General features: G+C 41.6%; 1 protein-coding gene across 5 annotated transcripts in view; it reads right to left on the bottom strand.

Moving 5' to 3' along the window:
- Positions 1–16364, bottom strand: part of ELAVL4 (ELAV like RNA binding protein 4) — a 90806-nt gene that overhangs the window by 40642 nt on the left and 33800 nt on the right. For 4 of the 5 annotated variants that reach the window (XM_088834842.1, XM_055402638.1, XM_088834844.1 and 1 more), the window contains one exon: positions 10670–10910. In XM_088834842.1, coding sequence (XP_088690968.1) covers positions 10670–10910 — 241 coding nt within the window. Of the gene's footprint in view, positions 1–10669; positions 10911–12439; positions 12476–16364 lie in introns of those variants that run through there. The other variant, XM_088834843.1, reaches the window with a different exon arrangement.

The raw sequence follows: 16364 nt of genomic DNA, 5'->3' as shown, positions 1-16364 counted from the left end.
TTCAAAGCCAGATCTCTTGTGTTCATTTCTCCCCAGTGCAGGAACCCTGGGCTGAGCAGCCTGAGGAAGGGCTCAGGCTTTGCCCTCCTTGTGGAGGGCCTATGCAGTTGTGATACCTTCCAGTACCTAGTGACTGTTCTGGAGTTGTGGGTTTTAACTAAACTTTCCAATCCTCCTACCTACCTTGTGGTTTCTTCTTCATATTTTTAGTTGTGGGAAATTTTCTCTGCTAGTCTTCAGATCATTCTCAGGGATAATTCCTGTTTAAGTTGTTATAATTTGAGTATGTCATGAAAGGAGGTGAGCTCAGTGTCTTCCTATTGAATCATTTTGATCCCCTGTCAAGAACTTTTTTTTTAAATATATGCTTTTATCACTGTAAACACAAATCTTTGAATTGAATTTTTCCTGTCTTCTATAACATAGAGTAGGTCTCCATGGATGATCTGTTTTCTAAAAAATAAATAAATAAATAAATAAATCTATGACTATTTAAATTTTAGCTCTTTTCTATCTCATAAGTCAATTCAAATTCTTTTTGCATCAAATGGCATATAAATAAATAAGGCAGAAAGAGGAGGCAGGATGGGAAATGAGCAAAGAAAAGAAAAAAGAAGAAGAAAGGAAAATAAGAAGTCAAGAGTTTCTTCTTTGGGGTGCACTGGTCTTATCTGTAAATTAAGTATAGACATTGTCAATACTGGGTACTTTAATAGGGTCAGAGAGGTACTGAGTATAAAAACTTTTGCAAATAAACATGAAAGGCAAATATCAGGGGTTATTAAGTATACATTTCATGGTCATACTACCAATGAAATTATTTAATCTGATTTAAGATGTTTGTGAAGAGAGGTAGCCATAGGAGTTAGAGTAATTACCCTAATTAGCTGTATTCCACTCAGTGTAGATTGGGCCCTGTCTCACTAGACATCCAACAACAAAACAACGGCCAAGCAGAAAACCAAACTGATAAATCAGTGCAAAACTGAAGTTTTTGGAAAGAGACTCACTAGAGAACACGACTCTGACCTCAGTGAGAAAAACAATAATTCCCAAATCACCACTATGAGTAGTCTGCAAATGGTCCACCTCCTGTGTTAGGTCAGGTTATTTAGAAGGAACACAGACTTTGGAGTCTGACAGACTTGGGTTCAAATCTCAGTTTCACAACTTATTAGCTGTGATCTTAGATAAATCACTTAACCTCTCTGACTGTACTTCATCAACACAAAATGGGTACTAATTTTATCCCACAGAGTAGTTCTGACTGTTCTATTCACTGTCCCTTGAAGTTGTCTCTGAAGCTTGGCTCAGCTGTTTCCTCTGTGTGTACTCGACTCGGATAATCTACTCTCTATCAAGTTCAAGGCTCACTCCTATCTGACACTTGCTCTGAGAACCCCAGCCCACACTGATATTTTTCTCCTCTGAACACCCATAGCTGATGTTTTATTCATTTTCATTCAGTAACGGCAGAGTAGTAAGGTAACAGAAACACCATAGGCTTTGTATTCTCCAGCTGATTCTTTTTTTAAAAAACAAATTTATTCATTTTAATCGGAGGCTAATTACTTTACAATATTGCAGTGGTTTTGCCATACGTTGACATGAATCTGCCCCAGGTGTACATGTGTTCCCCAACCTGAACCCCCCTCCCACTTCCTTCCCATCCCATCCCTCTGGGTCATCCCAGTGCACCAGCCCCGAGCACCCTGTCTCATGCATTGAACCTGGACTGGTGATTCGTTTCACGTATGATAATATACATGTTTCAATGCCATTCTCCCAAATCATCCCACCCTTGCCCTCTCCCACAGAGTCCAAAAGACTGTTCTATACATCTGTGTCTCTTTTGCTGTCTTCGCATACAGGGTTATCGTTACTATCTTTCTAAATTCCATATACATGCGTTAGCATACTGTATTGGTGTTTTTCTTTCTGGCTTACTTCACTCTGTATAATAGGCTCCGGTTTCATCCACCTCATTAGAATGGATTCAAATGTATTCTTTTTAATGGCTGAGTAATATTCCATTGTGTATATGTACCACAGCTTTCTTATCCATTCGTCTGCTGACGGACATCTAGGTTGCTTCCACGTCCTGGCTATTATAAACAGTGCTGTGCAGCTAACTGGTTCTTAGCCTTGGCTTTCTGATCTGTAAAATGGAGATAATACCGTGGACCATGCATAACTGGTACAAAACGTCAATGAGATAACATACATGACATGTCTGACCATAGCTGACACACAATAGTGTGTGCATGTATGCTCAGTCACTTCAGTTGTGTCTGACTCTTTGCGACCCTAAGGCTTCCCTGGTAGCTCAGCTGATAAAGAATTCGCCTGCAATGCAAGAGACCCTGATTCAATTCCTGGGTCAGGAAGATCCTTGGAGAAGCAATAGGCTACCCACTCCCAGTATTCATGGGCTACTCTGGTGGCTCAGACAGTAAAGAATCTGCCTGCAATGTGGGAGACCTGGGTTCGATCCCTGGGTCAGGAAAGTACCCTGGAGAAGGGCATGGAAACCCACTCCAGTTTTCTTGCCTGGAGCATCTCCACAGACAGAGGAGCCTGGTGGGCTACAGCCCATGGGGTCGCAAGGAATCAGACACAACTGAGCAACTAAGCATGGACCGTAACCTTCCAGGCTCCTGTGTCCATGGGATTCTCTAGGCAAGAATACTGGAGTGGGTTGCCATGTGCTCCTTGAGGGGATCTAGCACCACCCGGGAAAGCCTGACACATAGTAGGTACCTCATCAAACTGTCAACTTCATTCTGTTATGAATCCTTTTGTGCTCTCTTTCCAGTGAAATTAACAGCAAGGGTCAGGAAAAGCAAGTTTGGGCTTTGGTGAAAAACAAAACAATCCCCCCCTGCTCCGCCCAACCACTAGCCCCCCACCCCCCTGACCAACACACAGAAAACAGCAAATGTGGCACCACCCTTATGCATCACATGGGCTCCCAGCCCCTCCCAGACCTGCAGACTGCAGTGCTGCTGCTAAGTCACTTCAGTCGTGTCCGACTCTGTGTGACCCCATAAACGGAAGCCCACCAGGTTCCTCCGACCCTGGGATTCTCCAGGCAAGAACACTGGAGTGGGTTGCATTTCCTTCTCCAATGCGTGAAAGTGAAAAGTGAAAGTGAAGTCGCTCAGTCGTGTCCGACCCTTAGCGACCCCACTGACTGCAGCCTACCAGGCTCCTCCATCCATGGGATTTTCCAGGCAAGAGTACTGGAGTGGTAGGGCCCTGTAATTTGTCCTGACTTCCTCTCCTCCTTGGCCGTGCTAGCAGCAACCTGTGGGCACAAACTACACCTTATTCTCTTCAGCTTCCTCACAGACTCTGATGCAGAATTTAAGAGAAGAGAAGGAAAAGATATAACATTTATTTGGTCTGAGGGAGCAGACACTAAATAAATAAAGTTGGCTGATTGAAAATCTTTCACAAATGTAAAAGCCTTATACAACTATATGGTCTCCATCTGAATTTTATCTTCTCCCCAAATTAGAAATATCTTCTCCCATCAAAGCTCAATTCTGGGACTGTAGGAAAAGCAAAAAGGCAACTTAAAGATCTTCAGTTCTGACAAGGAATAAAAGACAGGTAACAAAGTTCATCAGTTAAGAGCAGTACGGGGTCGGGTGGGGGAGAATGAAAAAAATCACCACTACCACAGCTCACAGAAGACAAGAAAAAATGATCTTCCCATTAACACATTTCAGAAAGCACTTTCCTCCTACCCTGAAGCTGATGAATTACATTTTTAGATAATGTATGGAAATTTCAGTTTGACATTACCTTCCTGCTTAGTTCCTAGTCTCAATCAGCCAGGTCATTCTATAGAGAAGGGGGGAAGAGAAGTGGAGAGAGAGAGAGAGAGAGAGAGAGAGTGTGTGTGTGTGTGTGGTGTGTATGTGTGGGGGAAGGAGGGGTGGCTGAGTGAACAGGGAATTGGTCTTAGGAACCAAACAGCCAGCTAAAGTACAGAAATAGAAAATCCTTAAAATACTCAGTCCCGATTCACATCCCAGGTAAAAATCCTTTGAGACACCTCTACTGGGACGTGAGAATACTTTCCTACGGTTATCTGAGTTCAGAAGCAGGACAGAACCATCTGATATGGAAGGGAAGATGAAGGGAAAGATAGCCAGGGGGCAAAAGGAAACCACACCTGGTCTGTAATCCTGCCTACTGCCATCCTGGGAAAAAATGCGTTGAAAGAAACAGAATGTACCTGCACAAGGTCTGTCTCACAGCTCTGCTCAATTGCCAACCCGTCCTAATTAGAAAGGACGGGAGGCCCCTGACCGCCCTTGATGGGTGTGTAAGAGGCACAATGATTACATGGTTCACTAAAGTGTTGGAGTTCTTTACGTTCCCCTTAACAAAGCAGATTCCTATTCTCCTGTTTTGTAACCCCACAGACTGTCAAATCTTCTCCTTAACTAAAAATTTTCCGTTCAACCCCCAACAATAATCAATCCTCTCCCCGAGTCAACAGCTCAAATTTCTTTTACTCTTCTTTGTGGACTGTGTATAAAATGACTGCAGGGAGGTGATAAATAAAATAATAGATGCAAATCTGCCTGATTTTCCTCTGAATTCAGGAGGCACATTGCACTGTATCAAGTACATTTGCAAAATCAGCAGTAAAATATGCTGATAAATGCTACTATTTCCTCTACCCTTCCCATTGCTAACGCATATCCCTCTGATGTGCATGTAGAAAAGTTCATTTAGCTAATCAATATCTTGGGATTTTCCTGGATCTGCATAATTGAGGCTGGGTTTTAAGTATGCTTAAACTTAAGGCAGCATCCATTTCAACACAGTGCTTGGAAGATAAAGAAAAGGAGAACACAGCGAGGAGTATCTTGTGAAGAGAGAATTTGAAGGTAAGAACCACTCGAAGTCTATTCTTTCTTGTTCAGGTAAGCAGTGACCTTACTGGTCATGGGTATTTTTTTTTTTAATGCATACCATGCTATTTTCCAAGACAAAAGATTTTGAACTCTAATTATGTTTTCCCTGTACTAAAAGTTTTCATTCCCTAGGTAATATAAGTTGCATTGGTTTGTAAGGGGGAGATGTCAGTTTAGTATTTTTAGGGAAACTGCCAGAGATAAACTATAATGGGACAACTCACAATTAGTCAGAGAGCCAAGAGTTCAAGTCCCAGCTCTGCTACTTGGAAGCTAAGTCACCTTGGGTAAATGACTCAATTGCTCCTGAGTCCAAGTTTCTTGGACTGTAAAATGACTGTCTTGGGGATTACATGAAACTTCATTTATTGATCTCAGCCCAATGATCAGCACATAGTAAGCACTCAGTAAACACTGGCTATGATTATGAATCTCCAAGAAGTCCCAATTTACTATTTAAATGAGCAACTATATTTAAAGCTTGTAATGCAGTGTCCAGAATACACGGAAGGCACACCAAAACATACAAAAGCTGCTATTATTTTTATTTGTCTTTGCTGGATGCTGTCAGAAATTACACCAATAAACTTACCCCAGGGCTGAATTGACATTTCAGGAGTAAATTCAAAAGCATTTTTGTACTTTAGGATTTTTTTTTCAGAGCCTTTTTATTGTTTATAATGTTATCCTAAAAGCAAAACAATTAAATTCCCATAGTGTCCCTATTAGTCCAGTATGAGGTAACATAAGATAATCCACAACCCTCACTCGCGTCTCCCTCTTGAACCCAAGAGACTGTATCCTATGTAATACCTCTCGGCCTTGATGCTCTAACAGACACAGCTTCCCCCCAACCCCTAACCCCCCACCCCCCACTGCTGTAGTCCAATCCTACCTCCTGAAAGGGAATTATTAGCACTTTCACAAATCCAGGAAAGAACAGAAGTTACCCAATGCCACTGAATCAACAGAGTGGGTTCCTTTAATTAGCGCTGTGATTCTACACACAAAGGCTGTGGCAAAGAATTCACCCTGATGACGCTAGTAGTAAAGCATCTTTTTTGCCTTATTCTGCTCTTTCCACTAAATGATAATATTAATTAAGCCAAAGTCATGTATTATAAAGGAAGAATGAAAAGACGGATTAGAGGTGGGGTTTAGGAAAATTTGTTTTTGTCCATCAGGTGCAACTCTAACTGATAACGTTCTGTGTTTTGGCTCCAGTGCACAGCATGTGGGATCTTAGTTTCCTGGTCAGGAATTGAATCGACACCCTTTGCATTGGAAGCTCTGAATCTTAACCACTGGACTGTGAGGGAAGTCCCTGACTTAATGTTTTCATATGCTTAACTTCACTTGGCAGCGCGGCTTCAATATGAGAGGACTGCTTCTGAGAGACATGACCTGGCTTTACTTCCTTTGTCCAAAGCACAGAAGAATAAAAAAAAAAAACTTTTGTTCTTAGACTGGAATGTTTGCTCCATTCCTTCTGCTTTTCTTCTGTCTACCTAAATCCTAACCCCATCCTTCAAATGCCACCTCAATAGCTCTGGCTAATGGAGACTTCACCTTTTCTCAACCACCCACAGTCCATATAATCTATTTCATATACTGGTCACTCCATATATTCAGTTTTATAATGGATAATGTTCATTTTGGACCACCCCATCCTCAAAACCTCCACTTCAGAGTTCTCGTTTGCCTGAAATGGATAGAAAACTACTCTTAAAAACCACACTGCATGGGCACATGAAGAGTGGTATCAAGTAAAAATATAACTCTTTTTTTATCACCATGATGCAAATAATCACACAGTCTAGGTAGGCAGATCAAAACTTCTTGCTGTTGTACACTGATTTATTTCTGGGGAATTTTCTTTGTTACTTTCCCCCCTCCTTTCTCTGTTCTTTTTGTAGAGGGGTGATAACAAGAGAGACAATTATAAAGATGCAATTTAGCATTCCAGCTGTGCTGGCTTTAAGACATACCATGAGCCACCTAACTATCCTGGTTCAGCCATATGTTCCTTCCCCTAAAATACTGATCATCTAGGAACCTGGATTCAGAAATGCAATCTCAAAGCCTGAAAAACAAAAAGGCAACAACAACAAAAAGAACTTAATTCAATTATCCGCAGTCCATGGGAATAACAGAATTTCTACCAGGGGTTTGGTGTTCTTTGCCTGAGTTCCTCGGTGGCACGAATCCTTGCAGGACACATGCCATCTTCCTTTCTCTCCAGGAGCAGAGGTGCAGGTGGATGGAGAAGAATAAAGAACATAGCTTCCAGAGCCTCCTTGTCTTCACAGATGCACACAAAAGCAACTGGCAACACACATTTTCTCTCCCTGGTACCTAGATTATCCTGATAAGTGTCCTTTTCCAATTGGAAAAAAGAAAATCTAATATCTCTGAGAAGATAAGTAACAGAGATGTCCAAAAGCACTGTAAGGGAATCTTAAACCTGGCATTTTCAGTAAATTTGACTCTCCACTGAAGGCTGAGTTATATCCCCAGAGGATGATAAATATTGTTATCTTTGCCTCTGGTTATACACAGGGGTCTTGTTTTAAGACATGGTGCATTAGGTAGACTTTGCAGAGTGGAGCAACTGCTGCTCAGAGGAACGCGATGTTTCACTGGGTTATGGGGGAGGCTTAGCAGATATCTTTAGGCAACACAGGCAGGGGCGTCCTCACATGCTTCCAGGTAAGATCATGCTTTTGAAAACGGGGGTGAATCCCAGCTCCACCTGCTAATAAACGGTGCTGCTTCCGTAAGTTACTTAACCCCACTAAGCTTCTGTGTCTTCATCTAAGGAAATGGAGGCCGTTCTCAATGTTAAATAAAATAAGGTATGTTCAGTGTCCAGTAAGTACCTGGCCTAGAGTAAGTACTTGATAAATAATAACAAGTATGTTCTCGGCCGCATGACACTAAAGTCCATGCCCAATTTCAAATGGAGAATTCATTGACAACCCACAGCAAGGAGCGAAGCCAGCCTACTGGCAACACCATTAGCAGTTTCTCTTTCCCTTCTTCCCTCCCTCCCTCCCCACCCTCCTGCACTTTCAGAAGCCAGAACCTTCTAAGGAGATCGATTACATTCTCTTAGGGAGTGGTTAGGCTGGAAAATCTTAATCTTGAATTCTTATCTTTTTGCCACTTCCCACCCCCTAATCCTCCCACTGGGTATTTAGAACTCCCTGTAAACTTCACAGGATCGAGATGCATTGAGATCTGTAGGAGGTGTTGGAGGAAAAGGGGGGACTGGGATGTTAAAAATCAGGGCAACAAAAATACCTATGATGTCATGTACCCTGACTTCTGAACCACCAGCAGCAGCCTTTTAACTTGGCAGGTGTGAAACCCCAGCCTCCCAGCCTGTGTTATCACTTAACCCCAAATGCAGGCCTCAGAGGGTCTTCCATTAGAGAGATCCCCACTCCTTCCCCACCTCCCCACAGTCTATCTCTCTCTCCTTCTCTGACTTTTAGCGTAGCCAATTAAACCTGAACAACGGGTGGATGGAGGAAATATGCTACATCTATGGAATGGTACAGCAGGGACCAGTTTCACTGTTAATTTAAAATGCTAGAATTAATTAGGTAGTGTAAATGAAGAATTTAATAAGCACTCTTTACAACCACAAGTTCTACTTTTATTAAACACTGCTACCAAATGAGGGCAAATATCTCTGGTCTCTCTATATTTCCCTGCCTCATTCCCGTAAGTTCTCAGGAAATAAAATTCTTTTTCCCCCTGAATTAAAAAAATGCATAATTATAAATTTATGCCTGAATTGTATTTCTGCCTTCAACCCATAAGCTTCTTCTTTAAGCTCAGATGCTACTGTATGTCTCTGCTTGTGCTGGAGAGGGTGCTAAACAAACCAAAGTTGACAATTTTGGTTTTGTATACCAAATTAAAGGCTGTCTTCGAAGCTGTCACTCCTATTCAAATCCACTCAGTGAACTACCAAATTAGCATTCTTTCAGTAAAGGAATCTGCTTGTTTAAACATGTGTCTTTAGAAAACAAAGAACAACACCATGAATCAGTACTTCTGAAAAATCTCACTACACTTCTAAAGGAACTCTTTTGAAAAGGTGCTTAATAATATTCACTAAGATAGCTGGCAGAGTCCCTATTTAGAAGGTAAGGCTATACCAAAAATACATTTTCCATACAGGAGTAGGAGGAAGAATCATATGGTTAACTGGTTTTAATTTGGTTTGAATTATCATCCTAATTATATAAAGATTATTCAGGAATCTAAACATTGGCTTTCTGACAGCATAGGCAGTTCTGTCAAAGGATGGATGATCCAGGGCTCTGGGAAAAGAACACCAAAGCCATGGCCCTATTTGGAGACCCTGATAAAATTTCTCTGTTCTAGTCACTCTTCTTGAAACACACTAACTGTACTTATAATAATAATACCCTCCCCCATTACTGAAAGACTACTATGCAAGAGGCATTGTGCTAGGCAGTATATATCCAGTCTCCCATTTAATCCTCACAAAAAGTCCTTTGAGATAAGTATTTTCCAACTTGACAGAAAAGGAAACTTATCTTCCTTTTATGTTTGGTGAGTTATGTGATTTTTCTATGTTGACGATTATTTGAGTTTTATGATTTTGCAAGATAATACATATAGGGGACAAACTGACAAGTGAATCAGAAGAATTGGAGAATATAGCTACATGCACACAAATACACTGCATTCTCTGGTTTAAAAATCAAGATAATGTCTTTCTGTATTTTAAAGTTTCCTTTTTCCTATGTAGGTCAGCTGCTTTTCAGTTAAACTATCCAGAGAGAAGGAAATAAAAGTCAACATTCAAAAATGATGAATACTCAAAGCCGAGTGTGAATGATTTTAGGAGGGGAGCATCAAAGCATAGCAGCTTCACTGCCATCACGATGTAGTCCAATATTTTTCTAAGAAAACATTCTCACTTCCAGAAAGTCTACAGGGAAACGACCCCCAGCCCTAGCCCCAAAGGATTATAGCATCAGTATCTGGCAGACACTAGGTCCTCAATGAATGACTGTCAATTAGAAAAAAATCACAACCTAAAGCTTTCAAGTATTGAAGGGTAGGGTATTGTTTTACTTTCCAGTAAAAAGTCTCTGAATTCTCAAAGAGTATCTTCACAACAAACAAGTAAAATGAAGTTCCTTCATGTAGCATCTCCCTCCCATGACAGAGTAGATTTATTCCAGAATAATCTGCTCTCCTTAAGGCCTATTACGCCCGGGGACAACGGGCAGGTGTGACGACAACAGCCCCCCCTAAAACACTGTCTCAGACACATGGAAGAACACTGGACACACACAAACCAAATGCTTGAGAGGAAAGGAATAAATAGACAAAAACGAGTACGGGGGTTGGGGGCAGAGGGCAGAACTGAGAACTAAAGAACAAAGTGTAGGGGTGGCTGATTAAGAATAAAAGAGGATACAATCAAAGGATTATTTCACATAAAGTAAAGCTGAGGAAGCTCCAAAATCTTTATCTGCTTCCTGGTCCTACCAATCTGCAATGCGGTTTCATGTAGTAGTCACACACATATGCATTTATGACTGTACCCATGCTATCCTTGAATGCAGGACACAAGCTGCAGACACTCAAAGACTCCACCACACATACGCACTCCTGCCAAGATCTGCATATCTAATGGAACAAGGCAGCTGTGAATCCCAAGCCTAGAATATTGAAGAAGAGCGTACCTGTAATTTTGTCTCTCACGAGTTTGCAGGATTCTATTTCACCAATGCTCCCAAAGAGACTCCTGAATTCCTCCTGGGTCATATTCTGGGGTAAATAGTTGACTATGAGGTTGGTTTTGCTGTCATCTGTGGCTGCCCCTGTCTGCATGGGAGAAGGACAGTTTCTATTGTTGCTGGAGGGTCCATTGCTTGTATTGGATGTCGGGCCATTTGACACCTGAGGCTCCATGGTGCTAATTATCTAAATAAAAATAAAAATATTAAGCCTTTTGATATCTCAAAGACACAAAGTCTCTTTCAAGATTTGATTTGATTTTTTGTAAAGAAAGGGAACAAGATAAAGTAGGATGGAGCAAAAGAGATGAGGTTGTGAACACAGCCAGTTTAGAAACATGTTTTTAACCAAAATGTTAAACTCCCCTTGCTATTTTTAGGCCAGCCCATAGATTTAGAACACAGACTAGAATGCAGTGGGAACTCTCCCATTATTTTGTTAATGAAAAGCTAATTCCTGTTTTCATTACACAATCACTCTCAGAAATGTATACTTAAGCCACACCAAATTATAATTAAAATGTAAAGTAATAATCATGATTAAAATTATAGTTCCATTAAAGCTGAAAAAGCTAAACATAGAGGGCTATGCTCACAAGATCAAATACAGTACCTGTTTATTAACTATCTCATAAAGTAAAATGACATTAAATTAAGTGGGGCTGTTCCATATGGGAAGGGTTGAGATTTTCACTGATGCTTAATAATGATCAAACTTTAGATTTCATAAAAGCACGCTGGGGAGCTACAAAGTTATCTAATGATGTTTCTCCCCAGCTACTCTGTTACTGCTTCTCCTGGACCTCAAATAAAATTGAAAATATGAAGGAAAGTTCTCTCTAGGTCTCTACTTCAAGTCTAGTACAGTCCCAGATGGTCCTCTCACACATTCCTCAAACAAGACTTCTCTGTATTTAAATAGTTAATTAGAGAAGTATTTCCACGAATGTGTTAACTGTTTGAGGCAGCACGCATGGGAATAAAGAGACAAGCCTCAGTCTCCATCCACAAGGAGCTTGCAGTCCACAGAGGAAGGACATAGAAGGCAAAGGGCTGCAACAGGACAGTGGCCATGTAATGCAGGAGCAATCAAACCTGCTTAAAGGATAGGGGTACTCGGGGAAAGCCCCAAGATGTTGTTAGAATTAGGTTTTACATGAAAAGTGGGTTTAAGCTCATGGAGCTGGTTCGTGAAGATGCCTTGTATGGTGTGACAAGCACTGAGAATCAGAAAACTGCAGAGCCAGAAAGGAGGCACTTCAGGCAATACGATTCAGTTCAAAACTCTCCTGCTGGAGATGAATTCCAGAGACATCCATAGATTTCTTTGCCATCACAGGGAAGTGGGGCAGAGTCTAGGCCTGTGCCCAGTTTTCCTGGCCCCACATGCAGTCCATCAGTCCCACTTCTCCATTCTATCTGCGCTCCACCCCTGACTCATTCTTTATGGCGTTATTTCCATCTTCTGTGAAATTGAACATCAGCTCCTTGGAAATGGGATCATGCTCTGTCATTCCCTAGTTGTGCAACTTTGGGTAAGGGACTTGAACTCTGAGAACCTTAGTGTTCCTCATTTGAAAGAGGAGAAGAACAATGCTGCCTGCCTTGCAAGGTGTTAAGAAGGATCTGGTGACAGAATATATGTAAAGCGCCTGAATAGTGGTGGGAACATAACCACAATCATTGAAATCCATTAAAGTCATTCTAGGGCTTCACCTGGTAGCTCAGCTGGTAAGGAATCCACCTGCAATGCAGGAGACCCTGGTTTGATTCCTGGGTTGGGAAGATGCCCTGGAGAAGGGATAGGCTACCCATCCCAGTATTCTTGGGCTTCCCTGGTGGCTCCCGCAAGTCACCTGATGTGGCTTCTCTCACTGACTCCCCACAAGAAAGGAGTGAGGCATATTCTAACATCCTCTGTGTTTTACAGACAAGGAAAACCAAGCTTAGTGGATATCTGATTACTAGTAGCTTCCATTATTATTATTATTATATTATTTGGCTGCTGTGAGTAATTTGGGGAGATAAGCCTGTTTATATAATATACATGTGGTAAAGCGTACAAGTCTCAAGGAATGTTTACAAAATGAACACAACTCACACTCAAGTAACCACCTTTCAGATCATGATACAGAAAATGACCAGCATTCCAGAAGACATTCTTGGGTCCCCATCCTCATCATTCGTACCACCCACCAAGGTAAGCACTACTCTGATTTCTAATACACAGACTTTTCTTTTTTTGAATTTTATATACATGGAATCACACAGAATGTACTCTTTTATGTCTTTTTGCACATTATACCTGAATGTCTTTCATGTCTTGAAATGTAGAGGTAGGCTGTTCTTCTTCACTACTGGAGAAAATTGCATTGTAGTAAAATATTATATTTTATATGTCTCTTTTACTTTGAAGAACACTGGGTTATTTCTAGATTTTTTTTTAAACTATTATAGATAATGCTGCTATGAGCATTACATACACATCCTATGGTGTACATACACATTTCTGTTGGGAATATTCTTTGGAGTCTATCTTGGGGTTCAGGGGTATTTCTGCTTTAGTAGGTACTGTCTATAGTTTTTCTAAATAGATGTACCAACTGACTCTCCCACTAGCAGAATATGAAAGTTCTAGTTGCTGCTCATCCTCATCAATGTTCAGAGGCTGTTTTTTTTTTTGTTGCTGTTTTTGTTTTGCTTTTTGCTTATTTGCTCATCTGAAACATAGTGGTATAGTAAAAAGGGAAAAAGTTTTAGAGTTTTAGCTGACTTAAAACTCTAGTTCTACTACTTATTAGCTCTGTGATCTCAGGCAGTTGGGCTCTTGGGCCTGTTTTCTCTTTATAAACCAGAATAACACCACTGTGCAGGGTTATTTATATATGTAAGATGCCTAGAACATAAAGTGGCTAGAAGCATTGTAACTATAACTCCTCATTATACCCTACATGGATGAGCTTTGCTCTAATTGCTTCTCCTTCTGATTGGGAACTGAAACCAAAAGAAAGAAAAGAAGTCTCAAGAGGAATCAGGGAAACAAGGCAAATGGAGGAAGGTGGGAAGCGTCTAAGATTCTTTGCCATCACGTAGGTAACTAAGTGACTTCACTTATCACATCAGAACTTTCAGGACAACTGTGGGATTGCATTAGGCTGGTCCAGAGAGCAAGGAGAAAGTGAAGGGCTCTGTAGAGGAATCTTAAATCAAGCTCTCCTCAGCACTGATTTAAAAAAAAAAAAATGCACCCAGTAAATCCTATGCAGATGCTCTGCCCTTGAGGCAAAGGTCCAGGAAAGAATCAGGGCGTTGTGCCCAGGGGAAGGATCATCCTAATGGAGATGATGTTTTAGAACATCATCACAACTCCTGGCTGAGGGGTAGGTTTCTGGTCTGCCAAGCCATCGGCCTCCTGGGTCTGTGCAGTGCCTCCCTTTGCTGTGTTGTCTCACTGCTTCACTGAGTCAGGTGTCCAGGCAACAAACCTAAGGAACACCACCAACTCAATAAGGAACTTGAAAAACAGAATTCATCCAGTTCAGGGGGCTCGGCCGGCAGAACCACAGAGTTGCCCAACAGCTACATTTTGATTTAGTGGCAAAAAATCAGTCCCACAACCTACACCAATGCCTTCCCTGCACCATTTTCTTAGGTTCCCCTTCTCACGGCTCCCACACAAACACCTGAGAAATATCCTGCAGTGAGGCAGCATTTAGAGTATTGGTGATGGAGCAGGACAAATGAAAGTCATACCTAAGAATGCTGAGATTCTGTGGGACCAAGACTATAAAAGGTCACCTGACAGCTGTGCTCATTTTTAATTCACTGGATGCTCGACTCACAGACACATGTGGTGAAAGCCAGTACTTGTCCCTGTGAATATTTCACAGGTCTCCCTGCCCCAGAAAGGCCTGCTGCTGCTGCTAAGGCATTTCAGTCGTGTCCGACTCCGTGCGACCCCATAGACGGCAGCCCACCAGGCCTTCCCATCCCTGGGATTCTCCAGGCAAGAACACTGGAGTGGGTTGCCATTTCCTTCTCCAATACGTAAAAGTGAAAGTGAAGTCGCTCAGTCGTGTCCAACTAGTAGCGACCCCATGGACTATAGCCCACCAGGCTCCTCTGTCCATGGGATTTTCCAGGCAAGAGTACTGGAGTGGCTTGCCATTGCCTTCTCCCCCAGAAAGGCCTAGGAAGTATCAAGTCTGCAGCAAAGAAATTTCAGTTCCTCAATAAGACTTCTGGATCTCCTTACATCCTGTGTGGATTTCCTAATTTATGTTGACTCCTGGAGCTGAGCTCCATCTGTGCATCAGAAAATCCTACCCTAACTGGGGTCCAAACCTCTGAAAAGGAACCATGAAATACAATGTTCAGTACTGAGCTCCTTTCATCGAACAAACCTTTAAATCAGGTCAAGTCATTCCTGTCTCGTGGAGATGGAGCTCTCTCTACTCTGCACACACACTACAGTTATCCTTTTGTAGGCTCAGAAGGAACTGAGGAAAATATACATATGCACACACACAGAGTTTTCTCAATAAAAGCGTACAGTTTTAAAGCTGAGAAACATTTGCAAATGTGTTAATATACATTGTGTAATAAGACCCCTTGCTGGTCTTAATGACGCATCTCAGGATGCAAGACAGGCTTAAAAAAAGAATCAGAAATGTAAAATGTCAGACTGAAATCTGACACACAAGAGAACCAAGAGCGTTACTTGGAAAATAAGAGAAGCTGCCAGGATGTAAATATATGGAGTATGAAACTACGGCATTTTAAGGTCACATGCTAGACCTTACAGAGAGGACACCTGCAATCTCAACTTGGGAAAAAGACCAGAGGTAAACATGTGTGTTCGTGGGAAGCTATCCTCCAATAAATTCAGAAGCTGGCTTGGCGAAATCAGAACGCTTGCTTCCCCAGGGTAACACCTTTGATATTCTAACAGCACAATTTTTACCAAGTAAATATATCAGTTACTTAAGTGTGCATATGTACTTTAATGAAGGATTCTGTGTGGGTCTCACAGCCAAATGTATAGCTGACCAGGTTCCAAACCCCTGACTTGCCTTCCTTCTCTCTTCTGAATGGCAATTAAGAATAGAATTACAGTCAGCATCCAGAAGAGAGCCTTGAGGAGGTTCAGTTGACTTCAAACTCTAATGGTTACACAAAGCACTGCATTAAATCTTTTATGTTCCCATGATGTATTTTAAGAAACATTATACAGGCAGAAAATTTCAGGGATAAACTATTAAAGCAGTGCACAATAACGCAGGCACTCAAATCCTGTCACTGTCAATGTCGATGGTTTGAATGACTAATTACTCACACTCAACGCATTAACCTTCACCCCTCCCACCCTCTTTTTTTTCCCCCCTGCAAAATATACAACAAAAGCAAGAGGGAAGGCCTCAGTCATGCAGCTGCAGGGTCGTTTATCTCTGCTGAGGCAGGAGGGAGAAGAAGCAGAGGTTGCGCCAGGCTTCTTTTCTTTCTCAGGATGATACTGAAAGAAAAAAAAAAAAAAAGCCAACCCTCTCAGCCCTTTGTGGCATCTCTGTTGCCACAATCCAGGGTCCTTCCCAACTGTCCTAAGTAACCATTCAATAACATCCTTTGTTATTGTTCACCTAAA

Source organism: Moschus berezovskii, chromosome 4, assembly GCF_049115385.1.
Source record: "Moschus berezovskii isolate FMDL1 chromosome 4, NW_MosBer_1.0, whole genome shotgun sequence".
Classification (NCBI taxonomy): Eukaryota; Metazoa; Chordata; class Mammalia; order Artiodactyla; family Moschidae; genus Moschus; species Moschus berezovskii.
This window is presented reverse-complemented; position numbering and strand designations above follow the sequence as displayed.